General features: G+C 46.6%; 1 protein-coding gene across 1 annotated transcript in view; it reads left to right on the top strand.

The window, feature by feature from the left end:
- Window positions 1–16,911: 16,911 nt before the first annotated feature.
- Window positions 16,912–18,486, top strand: part of PSMB3 (proteasome 20S subunit beta 3) — a 169,707-nt gene continuing 168,132 nt past the window's right edge. The window contains 1 exon segment of the mRNA XM_040329694.1: window positions 16,912–17,078. Within this exon segment, the coding sequence (XP_040185628.1) occupies window positions 17,076–17,078 (3 nt within the window). The 5' untranslated portion in view covers window positions 16,912–17,075.

Raw genomic sequence — 18,486 nt, 5'->3', positions numbered from 1 at the left:
ACAGGAGAATACCGACGTTTCGCACTGGCTTCAGTGCTTATTCATGGCTGAACAAATTTGACACCTTTATAGATATTAACAAATTTGCCCGGAAGCTTAATATTCAGCGGCATTTTATTTTAGACTCAACACCCCAGATGGAACGAGCTGCCACCTCAGGGACAGTGCATTCGGGCCTTTCAAACCCTTCACTGTTCAATCCGGCCGTTCCAGCTTCTTCCAAAGTCAATACATTTAAGGAGCTGGTCCTTAAAGACTTGGAAGCTCTTTCTGTTAAAAAGACTTAGTTAGACTTACCGGTGACGGTATTTCTAAGAGCCTTTCAGGACAACCTTGGAGAGAGCGCAGCTCCGCCTCTTCATTAGGAAACACATGCTAATCTTTAAAAGCCCTCCTCTTCCACCATGGCCTCAGTTATTGTGGTCCGACTCTCTGGAAGACACAGCACAGAAAACCACAACACCATGATAGATTTTATAACTTATTACTTTAACATTTAGGGAGGGAAACAGCGGTTGTCCTGAAAGGCTCTTAGAAATACCGTCACCGGTAAGTCTAACTAAGTCTTTCTCCAGTCGCCTTTCAGGACAACCTTGGAGAGGATAAACAAGTAACTTACCCTAGGGTGGGACTACTGCTTGCAGAACCTTTCTGCCAAAGGCTTGGTCTGCGGCAGACAATAGATCCAACCTGTAGTGCCTTAGGAACGTTGAGTAGTTGCTCCAAGTGGCGGCCTTGCAGATCTGCTCAGGTGTAGCGCCGGCTCTTTCGGCCCAGGAGACTGCAGTTGACCTTGTTGAGTGTGCCACAATACCTGAGGGAGGCACGACTCCTTTGGCTTTATAGGCTTCTGAAATAGCAAGTTTAAGCCATCTGGCTAAGGTACTTTTGGATGCTTTTTCCCCCTTGCGGGGACCTGAGAAAGCTACAAAGAGAGCATTTGACTTTCTGAAATCTCTGGTGACAGAAAGAAACTGTAAAAGACACCTTTTCACGTCTAGTGTATGGAACGCTTCTTCTCCAGCATTAGAAGGGTTTAAAGCAAAAGGGGGTAACACTATTTCCTGTGACCGGTGAAATTTTGATGATACTTTTGGAAGAAACGAAGGATCCGTTTGAAGGATCACTCGGTCTGGAAAAATTCTTAGGAAGGGTTCAGTGATGGCCAGAGCTTGGAGCTCACTGATTCGTCTTGCTGACGTAATAGCCACCAAAAAAACTGTTTTGAGGATTAAGTTTTTCAAAGAAATATTCTCCAATGGTTCGAACGGAACTCCCGTCAAACCTTGTAGTACAACCGATAAGTCCCAACTGGGAAAACTTTTGAGGATCACTGGCCTATTTCGGGCTAGTGCCCTAAAAAACCTGGAAATTAAAGGTTCTCTGGACAGAGTTTTTTCTAAGTAAACAGAAAGAGCCGCTACCTGTGTCTTTAAGGTACTGGCTGCAAGTCCTTTTTCCATTCCTTCATGGAGAAATTCTAGCACTGAGACCACACTCTTAGTTTGAAAGGTCTTGGAAGAACACCATGAGTTATACTTCTTCCACACTTTAAGATAAATTGATCTTGTTACCTCCTTCCTACTGGACAGAAGAGTTTTTACAACCTTGTCAGACAAGCCTTTGTTTTTCAAAATGTCTTCCTCAGAAACCAAGCGCTTAGATGTAACCTGTCTGTTTCTGGGTGACACACAGATCCCTGTGTTAGAAGGTCCTTCTTGGGAGGCAACTTCCATGGAGGTTTTGCGGCCAGGTTCAGTATGGTTGCGAACCAAGGCCTCTTTGGCCAAAAGGGAGCAATCAGAATTAGGTCTGTTTTCTCTTCTCTGAATTTCCTTAAGACCAATGGAATCAAGGGAAAGGGGGGAAAGGCGTAGCACAGATGGTAATCCCAGGGATGGGCTAGAGCATCTATGCCTATCGCCTGGTCTTCTCTGTGGAGAGAAAAGAAGTTTTGAACTTTCGTGTTTTGCTGACTGGCAAAAAGGTCTACTTGAGGATGTCCCCATTCCTTGGAGATCATGTTGAAAATCTCCTGATTTAGACTCCATTCTGCTTCTATTACTTTCTTTCTGCTCAGAAGATCTGCCAGCAGGTTTTGGGATCCTTTTAGGTGGATTGCTGACAAAGAGGCCACATTTTTCTCCGCCCAAGTCAGTAACTGATTGGCCAGCTCCATCAATCCCTGGCTCCTGGTCCCGCCTTGTCTGGTCACATAGGCCACTGCTGTAGTGTTGTCCGACAAAATTTGAACATGACAACCCTTCAGCATCTGTTGAAAAGCCAGGAGACCCATAAAAATGGCTTTTAGTTCTCGCCAATTCGATGACCTCCTTGCCTCCACTTTGGTCCATGACCCTTGTGCGGTCTGTCCATCCAGGTGGGCTCCCCATCCCCACGAACTTGCGTCTGTTGTCAGACGTTTGTCCGAGGGAAGGACCCAAGAGAGACCTTTTGTGAGATTGGAAGGATCTCTCCACCACCAGAGGGACCGTTTTACCTTTGATGATAGAGAGAAGGTTTTCTCCAGTGACTCCTGGTGAGACCACTCCTGTAGGATGTTCCTCTGTAGGGGTCTGGAATGAAGCCTTGCCCATTGAATGGCAGGAATCGAGGCCGTAAGTTGACCTAGGACTGCCATGGCAGAACGTACTGACACTGAGAGATTCGTTTGAATCTGGCTCACTGCAGAAACTACTTTTTCTACTTTTTCTTGAGGGAGAAACACCTTCTGTAGAACTGAATTGATGGTGTAACCGAGGAACCTCATCTCCTGTGAGGGATCTAGGTTTGATTTTTCTAGATTCAATATCCACCCCAGGCTCTCGAGATGAGCCTGGGACGTCTGGAGATCTGAAACCAGCTGATCCCTTGAACCTGCAAAGAATAAGAGGTCGTCCAGATAAGGAACAACTGAGACCCCTCTCAGTTTCAGAGGCTCCAAGGCTTCCGCCATCACTTTTGTAAAGATCCTTGGTGAGGATGAGAGGCCGAACGGCAGAGCTCTGAATTGGAGGTGCCATATTGAAGTTCCCAAGTTTATTGCCAAGCGTAGAAACTTTTGTGAGGCCTGCGCTATTGGCACGTGTAGATACGCATCCCTTAGATCCAGAGAGGCCATGAAGCACTCTGGTGTTAATAACTTTGTGATGGAATAAATGGTGTCCATCCGGAAGTGCTTGTACCTTATAGTTTTGTTCAGGATCTTCAAGTTCAAAATTAGGCGATATTTGCCTGAAGGCTTTTTTACTAAGAATATGTGGGAGTAAAACCCTCTTCCCTCCTGATCTTTTGGGACTTGGACAATAACTTCCTGTTGGATCAGATCCTTTAGAAGGTTCATCATTGCGGAAGCTTTTTCCTGATCCCTTGGTAGGGTTGTCACATAAAACCTGCAAGGAGGGCACTCTGAAAACTCCAGACTGTATCCTTGTGTAACTATGTTTTTCACAAAGGGGCTCTTGGTCAGAAGGCTCCACTGAGAAGAGAAAGCGGACAGTCTTCCCCCCACAGGAGTCAGATTGTCACTTGTCTTTTGATGACTGATCCTGGGGTGACTTAAAGAGGATACCTCCTCTTCCTCTACCTCTTTGAGGAAACCAGCGCTTTTTGTTTTCTTCTTTTTTGGAGGTTTGTGGAAAAGAACGAAAATTCTTTTTAACAGGTTGTTTCTTAGCCGGAAAAGCCTTCTTTTTGTCGGCTGTTCTATCCAGAATTTTTTCAAGATCCGGTCCAAACAGTAAGTCCCCTGAGAAGGGTAACCCGCAGAGTTTGACTTTAGAGGCTGTGTCCCCTGTCCAGGTTTTCAGCCATACTGCACGTCTGGCTGAGTTCACCAGGGCAGCGGATCTAGCTGACAACTTAATTGATTCAGCTGACGCATCAGCCATGTACCTGATTGATTTTAAAATCAATGGAAAGGATTCCAAGATATCCTTCCTTGGTGTACCAGCTTCTACATGGTTCATCAGCTTTTCCACCCAACACTCCAAGTTTCTTGCCACCACTGTGGAGGCCATTGCAGGTTTTAGACTAAGAGAAGTAGAGTCCCAAGCTTTCTTTAACAGGGAGTCCGCTCTTTTGTCCATGGGATCTTTTAGTATCCCCATGTCTTCGAACGCAAGATCCGTGCGTCGAGACACCTGGGAAAAGGCAGCATCAACTTTTGGCTTTTTATTCCAGGCTTCAGAGTCTTTATCTTCAAAGGGAAATCTTTTCCTTAGACTTTTAGAAAAGAAGGGGCCCCTTTCTGGATCTTTCCACTCTTTTCTAATAGTATCTGATACTACTTTGTGAACTGGAAAAACCTTGTGTTTGGAGGCATCCAGACCCTGGTACATTTTGTCATGAAGAGATAATTGTACCTCCTCTTCTTGAATATCAAGTGTAGTATAAATTGCTTCAAGAAGATCATCTACTTCATCTAGAGAGACTTTGTATCTGGAATTTCTGTACTCTCCTTCCTCTTCCTCCTCATCTGAATCCCTGAGTGAGCGAAGAGTACTTGTCCCTTCATCCCCTGAATCCGCAACCTCTGACCTTGAGGTGGAAGCTTTTGGGCTGGGTGGTAAATGTTGGGGTTCAGCTTGCACTGCTGGAGTCTGAACCAACATAGATTTGACCGAGTTTAAAGAACTTGCAAGTTCTTGTACTGAAGAAAATAACACTTTATATTGCTGGGATGTCTCTTCTTCTACTAAATCTTTAATACAAGATTTACACATTGCCTTCTGCCATGAATCTCTAAGAGGGTTTTTGCAGGAAGGACATTTCCTTTGAGTTGGTGGCTTTTTAGTTTTTTGTTTCTCCTAAAAACACAAAAAAGGGTATTCTACCATTGGAGAAACAATAGGTTTTTTACAAACAAGGAAAAAACCGCCACCACTTTAAAAGGAAGATGTGATAAAAAAGATCCACAGCTAACCAAACACCACCCAGTGCAAACTGTCAGGGACCGAGAGAAGTTACCTCTGACCCTGCAGTACAGGCTCCCTAAAGGAGGACAAATAACAGACCACATAAGCCCAATAGTAAGGATAGAGGCACCGCTGTACCCCCCTACCTGGACCTGAGCAGCGTCTGAGGCGCCTGTCTCCGCCATGGCTGTAGATTCTTCCATCGCCGAGAGAAACACAGCCGGGACTGAATGATTTTTAAATCTTTCCCGGGTCCGCGCGTCATCAAAGACGGCCGGAACCGGAAGACGCCGCTCTTAGACCTGTCCCCTGACCTCTGCGTTACTAGGCGACGTGGACCACGCGTCGCCACGCCTCTACAGGAAACTACACCGCTGTGCATGACGTCACCCGCCCGCCAGGACCCGGGACCGTCATGCGGCGTTTCAAAAAATAAACACCGCCAATGCGGTAGTGTGCCGCCCGGCCACCTGAGCCAAAAACAGCGGACCCCTGGGCACTCAGCGCCGCTTCCTGTAGAGCCTTCACTCCACTGAGCAGGGAGAGGCTGGAGACTCCGGAGGACTCCCCCCACCCTTAGGGGAGCCTGGGATGGCCACTGCACACCAAACAGATACGGTAAGGCTTACCCCTCCAACCTTGGAAAGAGCGCAGCACCCCTGGTCCACAAGCATGCGCTTCCACCATGGCGGAGGAAACACAATAACTGAGGCCATGGTGGAAGAGGAGGGCTTTTAAAGATTAGCATGTGTTTCCTAATGAAGAGGCGGAGCTGCGCTCTCTCCAAGGTTGTCCTGAAAGGCGACTGGAGAAAAGTTTATTCACACCCAATATTTAAAGAGGGATTTTTATCTTTGTGTAATCGCAAAGATCTTGTCGTGCGGCCAGCCGACAAGGGTGGAGGGATAGTGGTCATGAACAAACCTGATTATGTTGCAGAGATGAACCGCATTTTGGGCGACACTGAAACATACCAAGTTTTACCTAATGATCCAACCAACATTTACAAAAAGGAATTGACCCACCTGGTTCTGAAGGGGTTTAATTCATTTATTTTGAATAAAAAAAAAAAAAGAACAAGCTTTCTTGGTACCTACAGCTCCAAGAATCCCAACCATATATCACCTACCCAAAATACACAAAGACCCATTAAATCCACCTGGTCGACCTATCGTGAGTGGGATCGACTCGATCACATCACGTATAGGTCGATACATCGACTTTTATTTGCAACCGTTGGTTAAATCTACACCCTCATATCTTAAGGATACAACTTCCACTATGAAAATTCTTGAGAATATTGTGATTGAGGGCGATTACCTTCTTGCGACTGCCGATGTGGCGTCTTTATATACGTGTATTCCGCAAGATCTCGGTGTTGAAGCAGTCAGACATTTTTTAAATAATGCAGACTCAATCACAGAGGAACAGAAAGTTTTCGTCATAGAATTGCTCGAGTTTGCGACGACTCACAATTATTTTTGGTTCGACCAGAAGTATTTTCTCCAAAGACGTGGCGTGGCGATGGGGGCCAAGTTTGCCCCCAGCCTCGCCAATCTTTTCATGGCCAAGTGGGAGGAGGACGTCGTCTATTGTGAGAGACCTTCCTCCCTAGTCTTATGGGCTAGATATATAGACGACGTCCTCCTCCTGTGGGATGGCTCTAAGGAATCTCTGGATGATTACTTTCGAGTTCTAAATACGAATGATCGAGGTATTTCTTTTACCCATGAGAGTAGTCCTACTAGAATCACATTTCTTGATCTGGAGATTGAGCTTGTGTCTAGGAGCTTCAGGTTCAAAACTCACTTCAAGGGTACTGATAGAAACAGCTTCATCCCTACGGACAGTTGCCACCATAGATCTTGGCTTAAATCTGTCCCTAGGAGTCAATTTTTGCGTTTACGCAGAAATTGTTCTGATGATGACATGTATTTTTTACAGGCAGCCATGCTCAGGGAAAGATTTATTGAGAAGGGTTACGACACTTCCTCTGTTGATATGGAGTTACGACAAGTAGCACTAATTGAGCGTGACAGTCTCTTGCAAGATAAGGAACCACGTCCCAATGATGACTCTTATAAGTTCTCAATGTTGACTTCCTACTCCAATCAACATAGGGATGTTCAAAATATCATCAACAAACATTGGGACATTCTTAAAAGCGATAAAGTGTTGGGCCCTAGTCTACCTGAACAGGCAAAAGTGATCTTCAGGGGAGCCCCTACATTAAGAAATAGTATTGCCCCCAATGTGGTCGATCCCCCTGAGCGTCCCGTCTTTTTTCAGGATATGAAAGGATATTATCCCTGTAAGAAGTGTAGAGTCTGTCAGTTTAATACCAATGGAAGAACAAAATCATTGGAATTTGGGTCTACGAGTACTGGTCGCCAATACCCTATCAAGGTTTTTTGCACATGCGCAACTACGCATGTTGTTTATCTTGTCACCTGCCCGTGCGGGAAGCAGTACGTCGGTCGTACCATACGTGCCTTCTCCGTACGGGTAGGTGAACATGTGACAAAGATCATTGGTGGAAGCACCAAACACACGGTCCCTCGGCATTATAGGGAATGCCATGCTCGTAACCCTAAAGGTTCCCAGTTTCTCATCATCGACAAATATGTGGCACCTTGGAGGGGAGGAGCCAAGACTAGAGGGGTTTCTCGTCTCGAAGCCTATTGGATTTACGAATTGCGCACTTATGTCCCATATGGCCTCAATGTGGATTGGGACATACATGCATTTATCAACCAATCATAAATATCTATATATTGTTGACATGCATTCTGTATTCAATGGTGGCTCCAGTACCTTTTCTCTACTTTTTTGTTCTTCACCTTTTTAATTTGAATTTTGGCATAGAATATTGTCTATTCTGCCAATTTTTATTTTTAAATTAATATTTGTTTTTATAACTTTTTATCTGTAGAAGTACTATGTGGTTTCATTACCATAAAATACTTCTAATTTTCAAATCCAAAAACATCTTTGTGGTAGGTGTCCATTTTTGGTTGGGTTAGTTTGTAATTATTTTTGTAATTGTTTTTAAACTTTTTGACTTTATTTTATTTTTATTTTTTCCATTTATTTCTGAATATCTTTGCTCCTTGGATGTTATAGTCCATGAGGCATTTTTTTAAAAATAAAAGTATTTTAACTTCTTTTTGTGACATTTAGTCCCCTTTTAAAAAATAAAAAAAACTTTTGTTGTATTATCTATACAAACAAAAAAATTTTTTTTCCTCTTTTGGTTATTTCCTTGGCTCTTTTCCCCTTTGGTCATTGGATAAATGGACGACCATCCGTGTATTATATATATATATTTTTTATATGTATTTGGCTGCTGATGTTTTCAAATTTTGGTGCCTCTCCCTTTCGTTTTCTGGCCTCTTCCGTGCGTTACACCTAGCAATAAGCGGTGGAGTGCATTGTGGATCCAATCTGAGGCGTGGAGCGCATTGCTGGAACGCATGCTGGTTGTTTCAGCCACCATCGTTCTGAGGACACCGCGGCTCCAAACCGAGTCTTGGTGCGCTTGTGTGGAGCGCACTCTGACGCTGACACGTGACAGTGTCATACTTTCCGGCTGAGGCGTGGAGCGCATGCCGGCCGGACAGGTTTGTTCGTTTCTGGGGTGCATTTCAACCCCGTTCCGGATGCTGCTGGTGAGCTAGCGCTAAGCTGGGTTGGCGATCGGGTTAACCTGACTCCACAGACGACCCTTTAGAAGGTTCTGGGGGCACAGCCACAACTCTAAGGTGTCTTTTACTGGAACTGGGATGCTGACCCTGGTATCCAGAGACTCTTCCGTTCCGTCCCAAGAGGAGAGAAGGAAGGCCTGCAGGGGTCTTGAGTGAAGTTGAGCCCAAGGAACAGCCGGAATGCATGAAGTCATCCGCCCCAACAACCTCGTGATCTCTCTGAAAGAGGAATCTACTGCCGCTACCAGGGACCTGACCACTGTCATAAGACCCTGGGTTATAACAAGCTTCTTTCCTAGGGAATCTATAAAAAATACAGATACATCTACCTTTGTTCTGGAAGAAGAGAAGACTTTTCCCTGTTTACTATCCAACCAAGGGATTCCAGGGTGGTCATGACAGTGGCCAGGTCCAAAAGTAGCTGATCCCGACTCAGGTTGAAGAGCAAGAGATCGTCCAAATAAGGGACGAGGGAGATCCCTTTTAAAAGTAGAAAAGCCATCACCTCGGCCAGGACCTTCGTAAATACCCTCGGACTGGAGGCCAGTCCGAAGGGGAGGGCCGAGAACTGCCAGTGTTGAATTCCCTGGGCGAATCTGAGGAACTTCTGGTGATTCTGATAGATCGGGACGTGAAGGTAAGCGTCCCTCAAGTCTATCGTTACCATGAAAATGCCTTCTAACAAGAGCCCCCTGAGACTGTAGACATTTTCCATACGGAATTTATTGTACAGAAGATGGACGTTCAGGGGCCTCAGGTTGATGATCAACCTGAACTTCCCGGTTGGCTTGGGAACTACAAAAATATGGGAGTATACTCCCTGACCCTCTTGATCTGGAGGGACTGGGACTATGACTCCCTGTTGTGCCAGATTGGTGACGTTCTGACAAAGGCCCGCGGCCTTGTGGGGAAAAGGTCGGGGGAGGGAACTGGCGAAACTCTAGCCTGCAACCTTCCTTGATGATCTGAAGGACATGAGGACTCTGGATTATGCCCTCCCAAACGGGAAGGAACCTGGAGAGCCTGCCCCCTACCCTCTCATCACTTGGGGTCCTTTCCGCTGGGCTTGGGACTGGAAAAAAGAATCCCTCCTTTTGGTTTATCTTTTCCAAAACCCCAGCGTCTGTTGGGCGCAAATTTCTTCTCCGGTGGAGTGTACTTCCTCTGGTTGGGACGAAAAGGCTTCCTCCTATTCGACCTAGGTCTGAAGGGAAACTTATTCCCCTTCTCAGAGGATCTCGCCAGGGCCTGATCTAACGCGGTACCAAACAGGAGGGAACCCTCAAATGGAATAGCGCACAAGTGGTTTTTGGAAGCGAGATCGCCCTTCCAAGTTTTTAACCAAACCGCTCTCCTTGAAGCATTAACAAGGGCTCCGGTTTTGGCTGTAGCGCGAACAGTCTCAAAAGCCGCGTCTGCCAAGTAGGCCACAGCACTGCCAATAACTTGGGACTCTTAAATTTCCCTAGATTTGGAGGAACTAGCCAGGTGATCCAGCAGCCTGGAAGTCCAAGCGGCAGCGTTCCTTGCGACGCACACTGATGCCAACGCAGGACTTAACGCGGCCGCATTGGCTTGCCATGCTCTACGGAGGGAGGTATCGGCCCGCCTATCCATGGCATCCCTTAAACTCCCTGCATCCTCAAAGGAGAGGTCGGACTGCCTAGAGACCTGGGCTAACGGAGCATCCAGGGGAGGTACCTTGAAAAAGGTATCCTCCACATCCTCCCTAAAGGGGCAACGGCGTTTCCAGGTTTAAAACTTGGGAAGCCTTTTCTCGGGCTCAGCCCATTCCCTTCGGATAATATCCTTGAGGGATTGGTGCACTGGGATAGTTTTAGACTGGGGTTTAATCAAGCCTTGATACATCCTGTCCTGGGCTGACACCTGCTCTGTTGGATGCTGGATCTGCTCAAGAGGCGTAAATAGCAGCAAGAAGGCCCTCCATATCATCGGCGGAAAATATGTATTTCCCCGATCTAGCATCTTCATCCTCCTCCCCCTGGTTTTCTGCCAGACCTTCGTCCTGAAGAGTAACCTCAGAATCCGAGGAAATAGGTCTTTTAATTCTTTGGCGGGAATCAAGCCGCGAAGAGGAGGAGCCCTCCTGGGACGAGGGACCAGACATAGGAGGCTCAGGATCCCTATTTTTAAAGGAAGACTGGAAATCCTTAAGGGTAGCCAGCATTTCTGTCTGCACTGAGAGAAAATCCTTCATAATCTGTGAAGTTTCTTTCCCTGTTAACTTGAGAATTCATCTGGAGCAAAAGGGCTTAATGTATTCAGTTGGGAGTTTCTCACTGCAATTGCCACACTTCCTAACTCGTTTAGGGGGCTTAGCAGATCTACTGGTCTCCCCCTGGGCAGTGAGGTCTTCTCCTAAGATACAAGTGCAAGGAGACAAGAAGGACCCATTAGAAACACCAAACCCTGGAGGGGGGAGGGAGGGGGGGCCCAGCCCAGCAATCCCTCAAATGATAAGGACTTACCCCTGGTGGTCTCCTCTGCAGCCAAATCTAGCAACGGGCGATCCTCGTCCATGGTGTGGGAGGACGCCAGGCCCTTCTCTCTCCCGGCTGCTGTGTTGCTCCTGTCACGCTGAGGAAACGAATGCGGCGACAGACTCGGTGGAGGCCGCCATCTTGCCGAACGAGGGGGCGGGGCTACGTCATGACGCTGTGCGCGTCATCAAGCTGCGCCCAGACGACGGCAGCGCCGCTCGGAGTGGCGCCCACGCCTCCACCATGCCTCCGCATCAGAAGATCCACAGGGGGGAAAAACCTGCACCCGGCAAAGGTAGGGGGAAGGACGAGGGGAGAGCGGAAAAACTGCCTCTTCGGAGCACTAGGGCAGCCACTGTCCCAGGAGGCTCTGGTGTCCAGGGGGGGATCTCTTCATGCTGACAATCCATCTTCATCCCCCCGAACCAGAAAGTAAGGGGATAACCCCCCCCCCCGCGGGCAGGCGCAGAGCACCTGACTGGACCCCAAGGTACCCAGTACCTGTAGCTCAGACTCCAGGGAGGGGGACCACCAGCCCAAGGCTTTAGGTCACTAGAAAAAAAACAAAAAAACGTTTCGCTGTAGGGGAAACACAATCAGAACTGAGGCACACGGGAGGGGTGGGGCCTTTTAACCTCTTTTTTGATTGTGTTTCCTGTCAGGTGGGCCAGTCTACTATCAGCGTGCCATCCTGGAAGACAGCAGAAAACAGCTATTCAAACGAAAGTTGACTCTAATGTTCCCCGCGCGGTGATTAACGCGGCAGCGGCGCAGGCTCAAGTATTCTATTTAGGCATCGGGGGTATTTGCGGGAGTACAAGTACTCCCGCAAATACTCGGTATCGGGACAACCCACATATATACACACACATTATATATATATATATATATATATATATATATATACACATATACACACACACACACACACACACACACACATATATATATATATACATACACACACACACACACACACACACACACACACACACACACACACACACGGCTTTTTTCCCCCCTCAAATAGGTCCTGAAACTCAACCACGACCCCCAAAACCCCTCCCCACACACCCCTCAAATCACATCAAATAGTGGGTGTGGTCAGTCAAATTTCACAAACAGTAGAAGGGTCTTCAAGGGGCATTAAATACCAGGATTGCATTACAGAGTGCAGAGCTGTCACTTGTAAACACAGAAACCGGACTTCTGTGTTTACAAGTGATTGTGATGAGAAGGCACCAAAGGGTCTGAGCCAGAGGTGGTGGAACTGAGTTCCCCCTGAAAAAAAGCTGTATGTATGCATAAATATATATATATATATATATATATATATATATATATATATATATATATATATATATATATATATATATATATATATATATAAACCCTGCAAGACAAAGGCCTAATGAGCTAGTATGCATAGCATACTAGCTCATTATGAATTACTTACCTTAGATCAAAGCCCACGCAGTGGTCCTGGTTCCACCTTCCCCCCCCCCCCCCCCCCTCCGGCCAGCGACATCCCTCCCGAGGGTTACCTTGGGTGTTTCACTGGTGGAAGAAGCCTCCTCTTTTCACACATTGAATTTATGTGCACAGATGTGAATCCTAGCATATGGACTTTTATTGCTTCTTCTGTTTTTCATTTCCTATTCACAGATTTGGAATTGTTTTTCATTATTTTTATTTATTTCTATTTTTTTTGACTTATCAATCTTTAATATTGATCTAATTTATGTTTAGTCATTTATTCACACTTGTGTTCACACATTAAGTATATCACAGTTTAGTTATTTAGCGCTGTACCTTGCTATACATATTGTTCTAAAAATTTGGTATCTAAATTTTTCTGGTACCGGTAGCTTATTATCCCATTATGATTGTGGAAAAATCTTTTTTCACATCCACTCAGGATAACTTTAGCGCAGTGTTTTTTCCTGTTTGGAAATCTTTTTTCTATTGTTATCTCTCCCGAGGGTTACTTGCAGGTATCGTGGCTCCGGCGCTGCGATCGGCCGGAGTCGCAATGACATCACTCCCACGCATACACGCGGGAGCTGCTGGTAACGGCACGCTGACTGAAGCAAGGGCACATACCATTGCTACAGTTAGCTTTAGTGCGCATGTGCCGATGACGTCGGCACATTATTATTATTATTATTATTATACAGGATTTATATAGCGCCAACAGTTTACACAGCGCTTTACAATATAAAAGGGAGACAATACAGTTATAATACAAGAGGATTAAGAGGGCCCTTCTCAGAAGGGTTTACAATCTAATAGGGTGGGGCAGGTGGTAAAAAAGGTTTTAACTGTGGGGAAGTGGTAAAAAATTAGTTGGAGACATGATAGGCTTCCCTGAAGAGATGAGTTTTCAGGGATTACCTCAAGGTAGCAAGAAGCAATAGTAGCCAGACAGGTTGAGGTAGCGAGTTCCAGAGGATAGGAGAGGCTCTGGAGAAATCTTGGAGATGAGCATGGCACATGCAGGAGATAGCTTGGTTAGCTACAGGTAAGCCTTATTATAGGCTTATTGTAGCATAAAGTGGCTGTAAACCCCTTACAACCACTTTATGCTACAGGTAAGCCTAGATTAAAGCTTACCTGTAGGTGCTTGAAATATCTCCCAGAACTGCACAGTCTAGGAGATATTTGCGAATCGATGTACGGCAATTTCTTCTGCGCATGCGCCAGAGTTAAGGGTACGCTGTGCCCTTTCTAAATCGGGTCATGCCATCCCATGAGTGGCGGCTCCCACGTGCATGCACGGGAGTGACATCACGCTAGGGTGACCACATTTCCATACAGCCATTCAGGGACACCCCCCCCCCCCCCCCAGCAAGCAGCGGTCGGTGACATCACAAGGAGGCAGTGCAAAAGAGAAAGAGAAAAAAAAAAGAGAAAGAGAAAAAAAAAGAGAAAGAGAAAAAAAAAGAGAAAGAGAGAGAGAGAAGGGGTGAGAGAGAGAAGGGGTGTGAGAGAGAGAGAGAAGGGGTGTGAGAGAGAGAGAGAAGGGGTGTGAGAGAGAGAGAGAAGGGGTGTGAGAGAGAGAGAGAAGGGGTGTGAGAGAGAGAGAGAAGGGGTGTGAGAGAGAGAGAGAGAGAGAGAAGGGGTGAGAGAGAGAGAGAGAGAGAAGGGGTGAGAGAGAGAGAGAGAGAGAAGGGGTGAGAGAGAGAGAGAGAGAGAGAGAGAAGGGGTGAGAGAGAGAGAAGGGGTGAGAGAGAGAGAGAGAGAAGGGGTGAGAGAGAGAGAGAGAGAAGGGGTGAGAGAGAGAGAGAGAGAAGGGGTGAGAGAGAGAGAGAGAGAGAAGGGGTGAGAGAGAGAGAGAGGGTGAGAGAGAGAGAGAGAGAGAGAGAGAGAGAGAGAGAGAGAGAGAGAGAGAGAGAGAGAGAGAGAGAGAGAAGGGGTGAGAGAGAGAAAGAGAGAAGGGGTGAGAGAGAGAGAGAGAGAGAAGGGGTGAGAGAGAGAGAGAGAGAGAGAGAGAGAGAGAAGGGGTGAGAGAGAGAGAGAGAGAGAGAGAGAGAGAGAGAAGGGGTGAGAGAGAGAGAGAGAGAAGGGGTGAGAGAGAGAGAGAGAGAGAAGGGGTGAGAGAGAGAGAGAGAGAGAAGGGGTGAGAGAGAGAGAGAGAGAGAGAGAGAGAGAGAGAGAGAGAGAGAGAGAGAGAGAGAGTGTGTGTGTGTGTGTGTGTGTGTGTGTGTGAGTGTGTGAGAGAGAGAGAGAGAGAGAGAGAGAGAGAGAGAGAGAGAGAGAGAGAGTGTGAGAGAGAGAGGGTGAGAGAGAGAGAGAGAGAGAGAGAGAGAGAGGGTGAGAGAGAGAGGGTGAGAGAGAGAGAGAGAGAGAGAGAGAGAGAGAGAGAGAGAGAAGGGGTGAGAGAGAGAGAGAGAGAGAGGGAGAGAGAGAGAGATGGATGAGGGAGAGGGGGGTGGATGAGGGAGCGAGAAAGAAAGAAAGAAAGAAAGAAAGAAAGAAAGAAAGAAAGAAAGAAAGAAAGAAAGAAAGAAAGAAAGAAAGAAAGAAAGAAAGAAAGAAAGAAAGAAAGAAAGAAAGAAAGGGGGTGGATGAGAGAGAGGGGGGTGGAAGAGAGAGAGGGGGGTGGAAGAGAGAGAGGGGGGTGGAAGAGAGAGAGAGGGGGGTGGAAGAGAGAGAGAGGGGGGTGGAAGAGAGAGAGAGGGGGGTGGAAGAGAGAGGGGATGGAAGAGAGAGAGAGAGAGAGAGAGAGAGAGAGAGAGAGAGAGAGAGAGAGAGAGAGAGAGAGAGAGAGAGAGAGAGAGGAGAGAGAGAGAGAGAGAGAGAGAGAGAGGGGGGGGGGGTGGTGAGTGAAATTGACCCCCTAAGCTGGCCTGCAGTGTGTGTGATGCACCTACCTCCAGACCATCCTTGTCCTCTGTCTTCTCTGTCAGCCTGTTTCTTCTTGATGACAGGCACAGTTGGAGCAGACGTTGGGAGAAGGTGTGCAGGCTCTAGGAGGATGTCACTGCTGCTCAGGTCAGGTCTTCTCTCACTCCCTCTCGCGCTGTTCCTTCCAGTCAGCCTCCTGCTTCTCCCCGGGGCCACCACTCTCTGTTGTTGTTCTCAGATGATGCTGCTGCTCTCCCTCTCAGATGATGTGAAACTGTCCCTCTCTGGCATGTCAAGGGGCAGCCTCGGAGCTCAGCTGCTTTGGGTCCCAGGAGACAGACAGAGCAGAAGCGCGGAGGTCGGAGGAGGAAGTGAAATCCTCCCGCGCTTTCAGTTCTGAACACAGAGGGGGTGCACTGCAGCCGTGATGTCACTGGTTGCTACACGCCAAGCGGCTCTAGCAACCAGTGAGCACAATGAAAGTCAGGTGGAGGTGGTTCTGCATGCCGCAGACAGCGCTACTGCGGCTCAGACTCCACCAATGAATTCATCATGACTTTACCCAGTGCTTCATTCCGGGACACTGTATTGTCCCGCAATGAAGGCATCCGGGAACAGGGACACAGATGCCAATTAAGGGACAGTCCCGGGCAATCCGGGACACGTGGGCACCCTACATCACGCAACTCTGGCCACTCAGAGCCTGAGTTTGCAGCCCCGGAAGGAAGAAGGGTGAAAAATGGACGCTTGCTACTCACGAGGAACACTGGGACATTGTGGGCTTCTCCTGCAGGTAAGGCTGCATTCACACCTGAGCGACAAAACGCCCAACGCCGGACGCTTCTGTCGCTCGAGGGGAGAATTCCCATTGCTGTCTATGGAGATGGTTCACATCTCATAGACGCCGAACGCCTGTCACCTGAAAAAAGTCCCGGACCCTTTTTTTCAGGCGACATAGGTGTTTTCCCATTGACAGCAATGGGAAGACTGAGAAAAAAAAAAAAAAAAAGTGAAAGTTTTGTACTCGCGGCAAAATACGCCGCTACACGCGAACGCGGCTGTCGCTCAGATGTGAATGGGGTCTAAGTGTCACATAATGGGCTACTATGCAATGCATAGTAGCCCATTATGCTTTACCTTTGCACGGAAACAAAGAGGAAGTAACACCCATTAGGGTTTACTTCCTCTTTAAAGCTTGGTAGCAAAAAACCCTCTCACAAAGCTTAAAAAAAAAATAAATAAAGTATAAATTGTCAAAATTGGTAGGCTCAGGTGTAAATGAAGGCTTAGGTTATCTTTTCACTTGCCACCCCCATCGTAACGTCATTTCCGCCGCACTTCACCATTATCTCATAACGCGCTAGGGCCTTCCGTACGTCCTTCCTATAACCAGCAACCACCGCGGCTCTCTATGACTGCGCGTATTTCATTTTCTGCCGCCTCCTTTTGTAGGCTCGACCAATCACCTATGAACGACAGGTCCCTAAACGAATCGGCGCTAAACCGGTTGGTGGCGGTGCCTATCAGCTTGTGGTAGGCGTGTCGCTGCTGGGAAAGGTTGTTAGTTTCAGTTTTGGGTAGAAGAAGACTGGTACGCGGGAATCAAGATGGTGAGTGATGCGGTTGTGTGTAGGGCTTACATTGCACTGTGACTGGGGGCTGTGGCGTATGGGGATGGGGATGTCAGCAGCGACTGCATTCTTTTCTTTTTTTAAAGCATGGAGCACAACCCAAGTCGCACCACTCTATAGGTGTATGAAGTCTAATTATTTCCAGGTCTGAAAAAGAGAAAAAGTCTGAGTCCGTTTTTATGTTTTTTAGACTTGGGGCTCATTCATGTGGCATACTCGTATTTTCTGCCTGAAAGGTTTTTGCTAGTAGAGCTAGACGCTCCTGCGTAAAATACGTGCCTAAAGTACTGACGTCTTTGTATGTATGAGCTACTCACATTTTTGTATGTAGATGTAGCAGTGTGTATAGGCTCATTGATTAGTACTGTTTAAATCTGTACAAAACTATCTGCATCCGAATGCAGCAGTTTTTCTGTATGTGTGAATGAACCCTTAATGGAATGCCTGCCCAAAGACCTAACATGGATCTGTTTAGTTCAGTGAGGGGGAAAAAATAAATACAAATTGAAGACCTAGGTCTCGCCTTATACTTATTTTGTTCTGTTCATGGATCTCCTTATCACAATAGTGGAAAACTTCTGCTTTAACCACTTAAGACCGGGACCATTATGCATTTTTTTTTTTTTTTTTTTTTTTTTCACAAATAGAGCTTTCTTTTGGTGGTATTTGATTACCTCTGCGGTTTTCATTTTTTGCGCTATAAACAAAAATACAGCGACAATTTTGATATGTTTTTTTACCTTTTGCTATAATATCCCCAAAATAACTATAAAAAAAAAAACGTTTTCCTCCGTTTAAGCTGATATGTCTTCCTCTACATATTTTTGGTATAAAAAAAATGCAATAAGTGTATATTTGGTTTGTGCAAACGTTATAGTGTCTACACAATAGGGGCTAGTTTTATAGCATTTTAATTTATTATTATTTTTTTTACTAGGAATGGCGGCGATCTGCGACTTTTTTTTTTTTTTTTTTTTTTTTAATTGCGACACACATATGAGACACTTTTGACACATTTTTGGGACCATTCACATTTATACAGCGATTAGTGCTATAAAACTGCACTTATTACTGTATAAATGTGACCGGCAGGGAAGGGGTTAAAGTGGTTGTAAACCCATTAAAAAAAAACTACAAGACAAAGGCATAATGAGCTAGTATGACCAGCATACTAACTCATTATGCATTACTTACCTTAGATCGAAGCCCCCGATGCTGTCCTCGTCTCCCACCCACCCGTAGCCATCTCTCCCGGAGGTTACTTCTGGGTATCGGCGCTGTGATTGGCCGGAGCGGCGATGACGTCACTCCGCGCATGCACACGGGAGCTGTAAAAGACCGCATTATCTGTTATTAAAAACGGCATTTACAGTGCGCCTGCGCCGAT

This window comes from Rana temporaria, chromosome 12, assembly GCF_905171775.1.
Source record: "Rana temporaria chromosome 12, aRanTem1.1, whole genome shotgun sequence".
Classification (NCBI taxonomy): Eukaryota; Metazoa; Chordata; class Amphibia; order Anura; family Ranidae; genus Rana; species Rana temporaria.
Note: the sequence above shows the minus strand (reverse complement) of the source record. Positions and strands in the feature narration are given on the sequence as shown.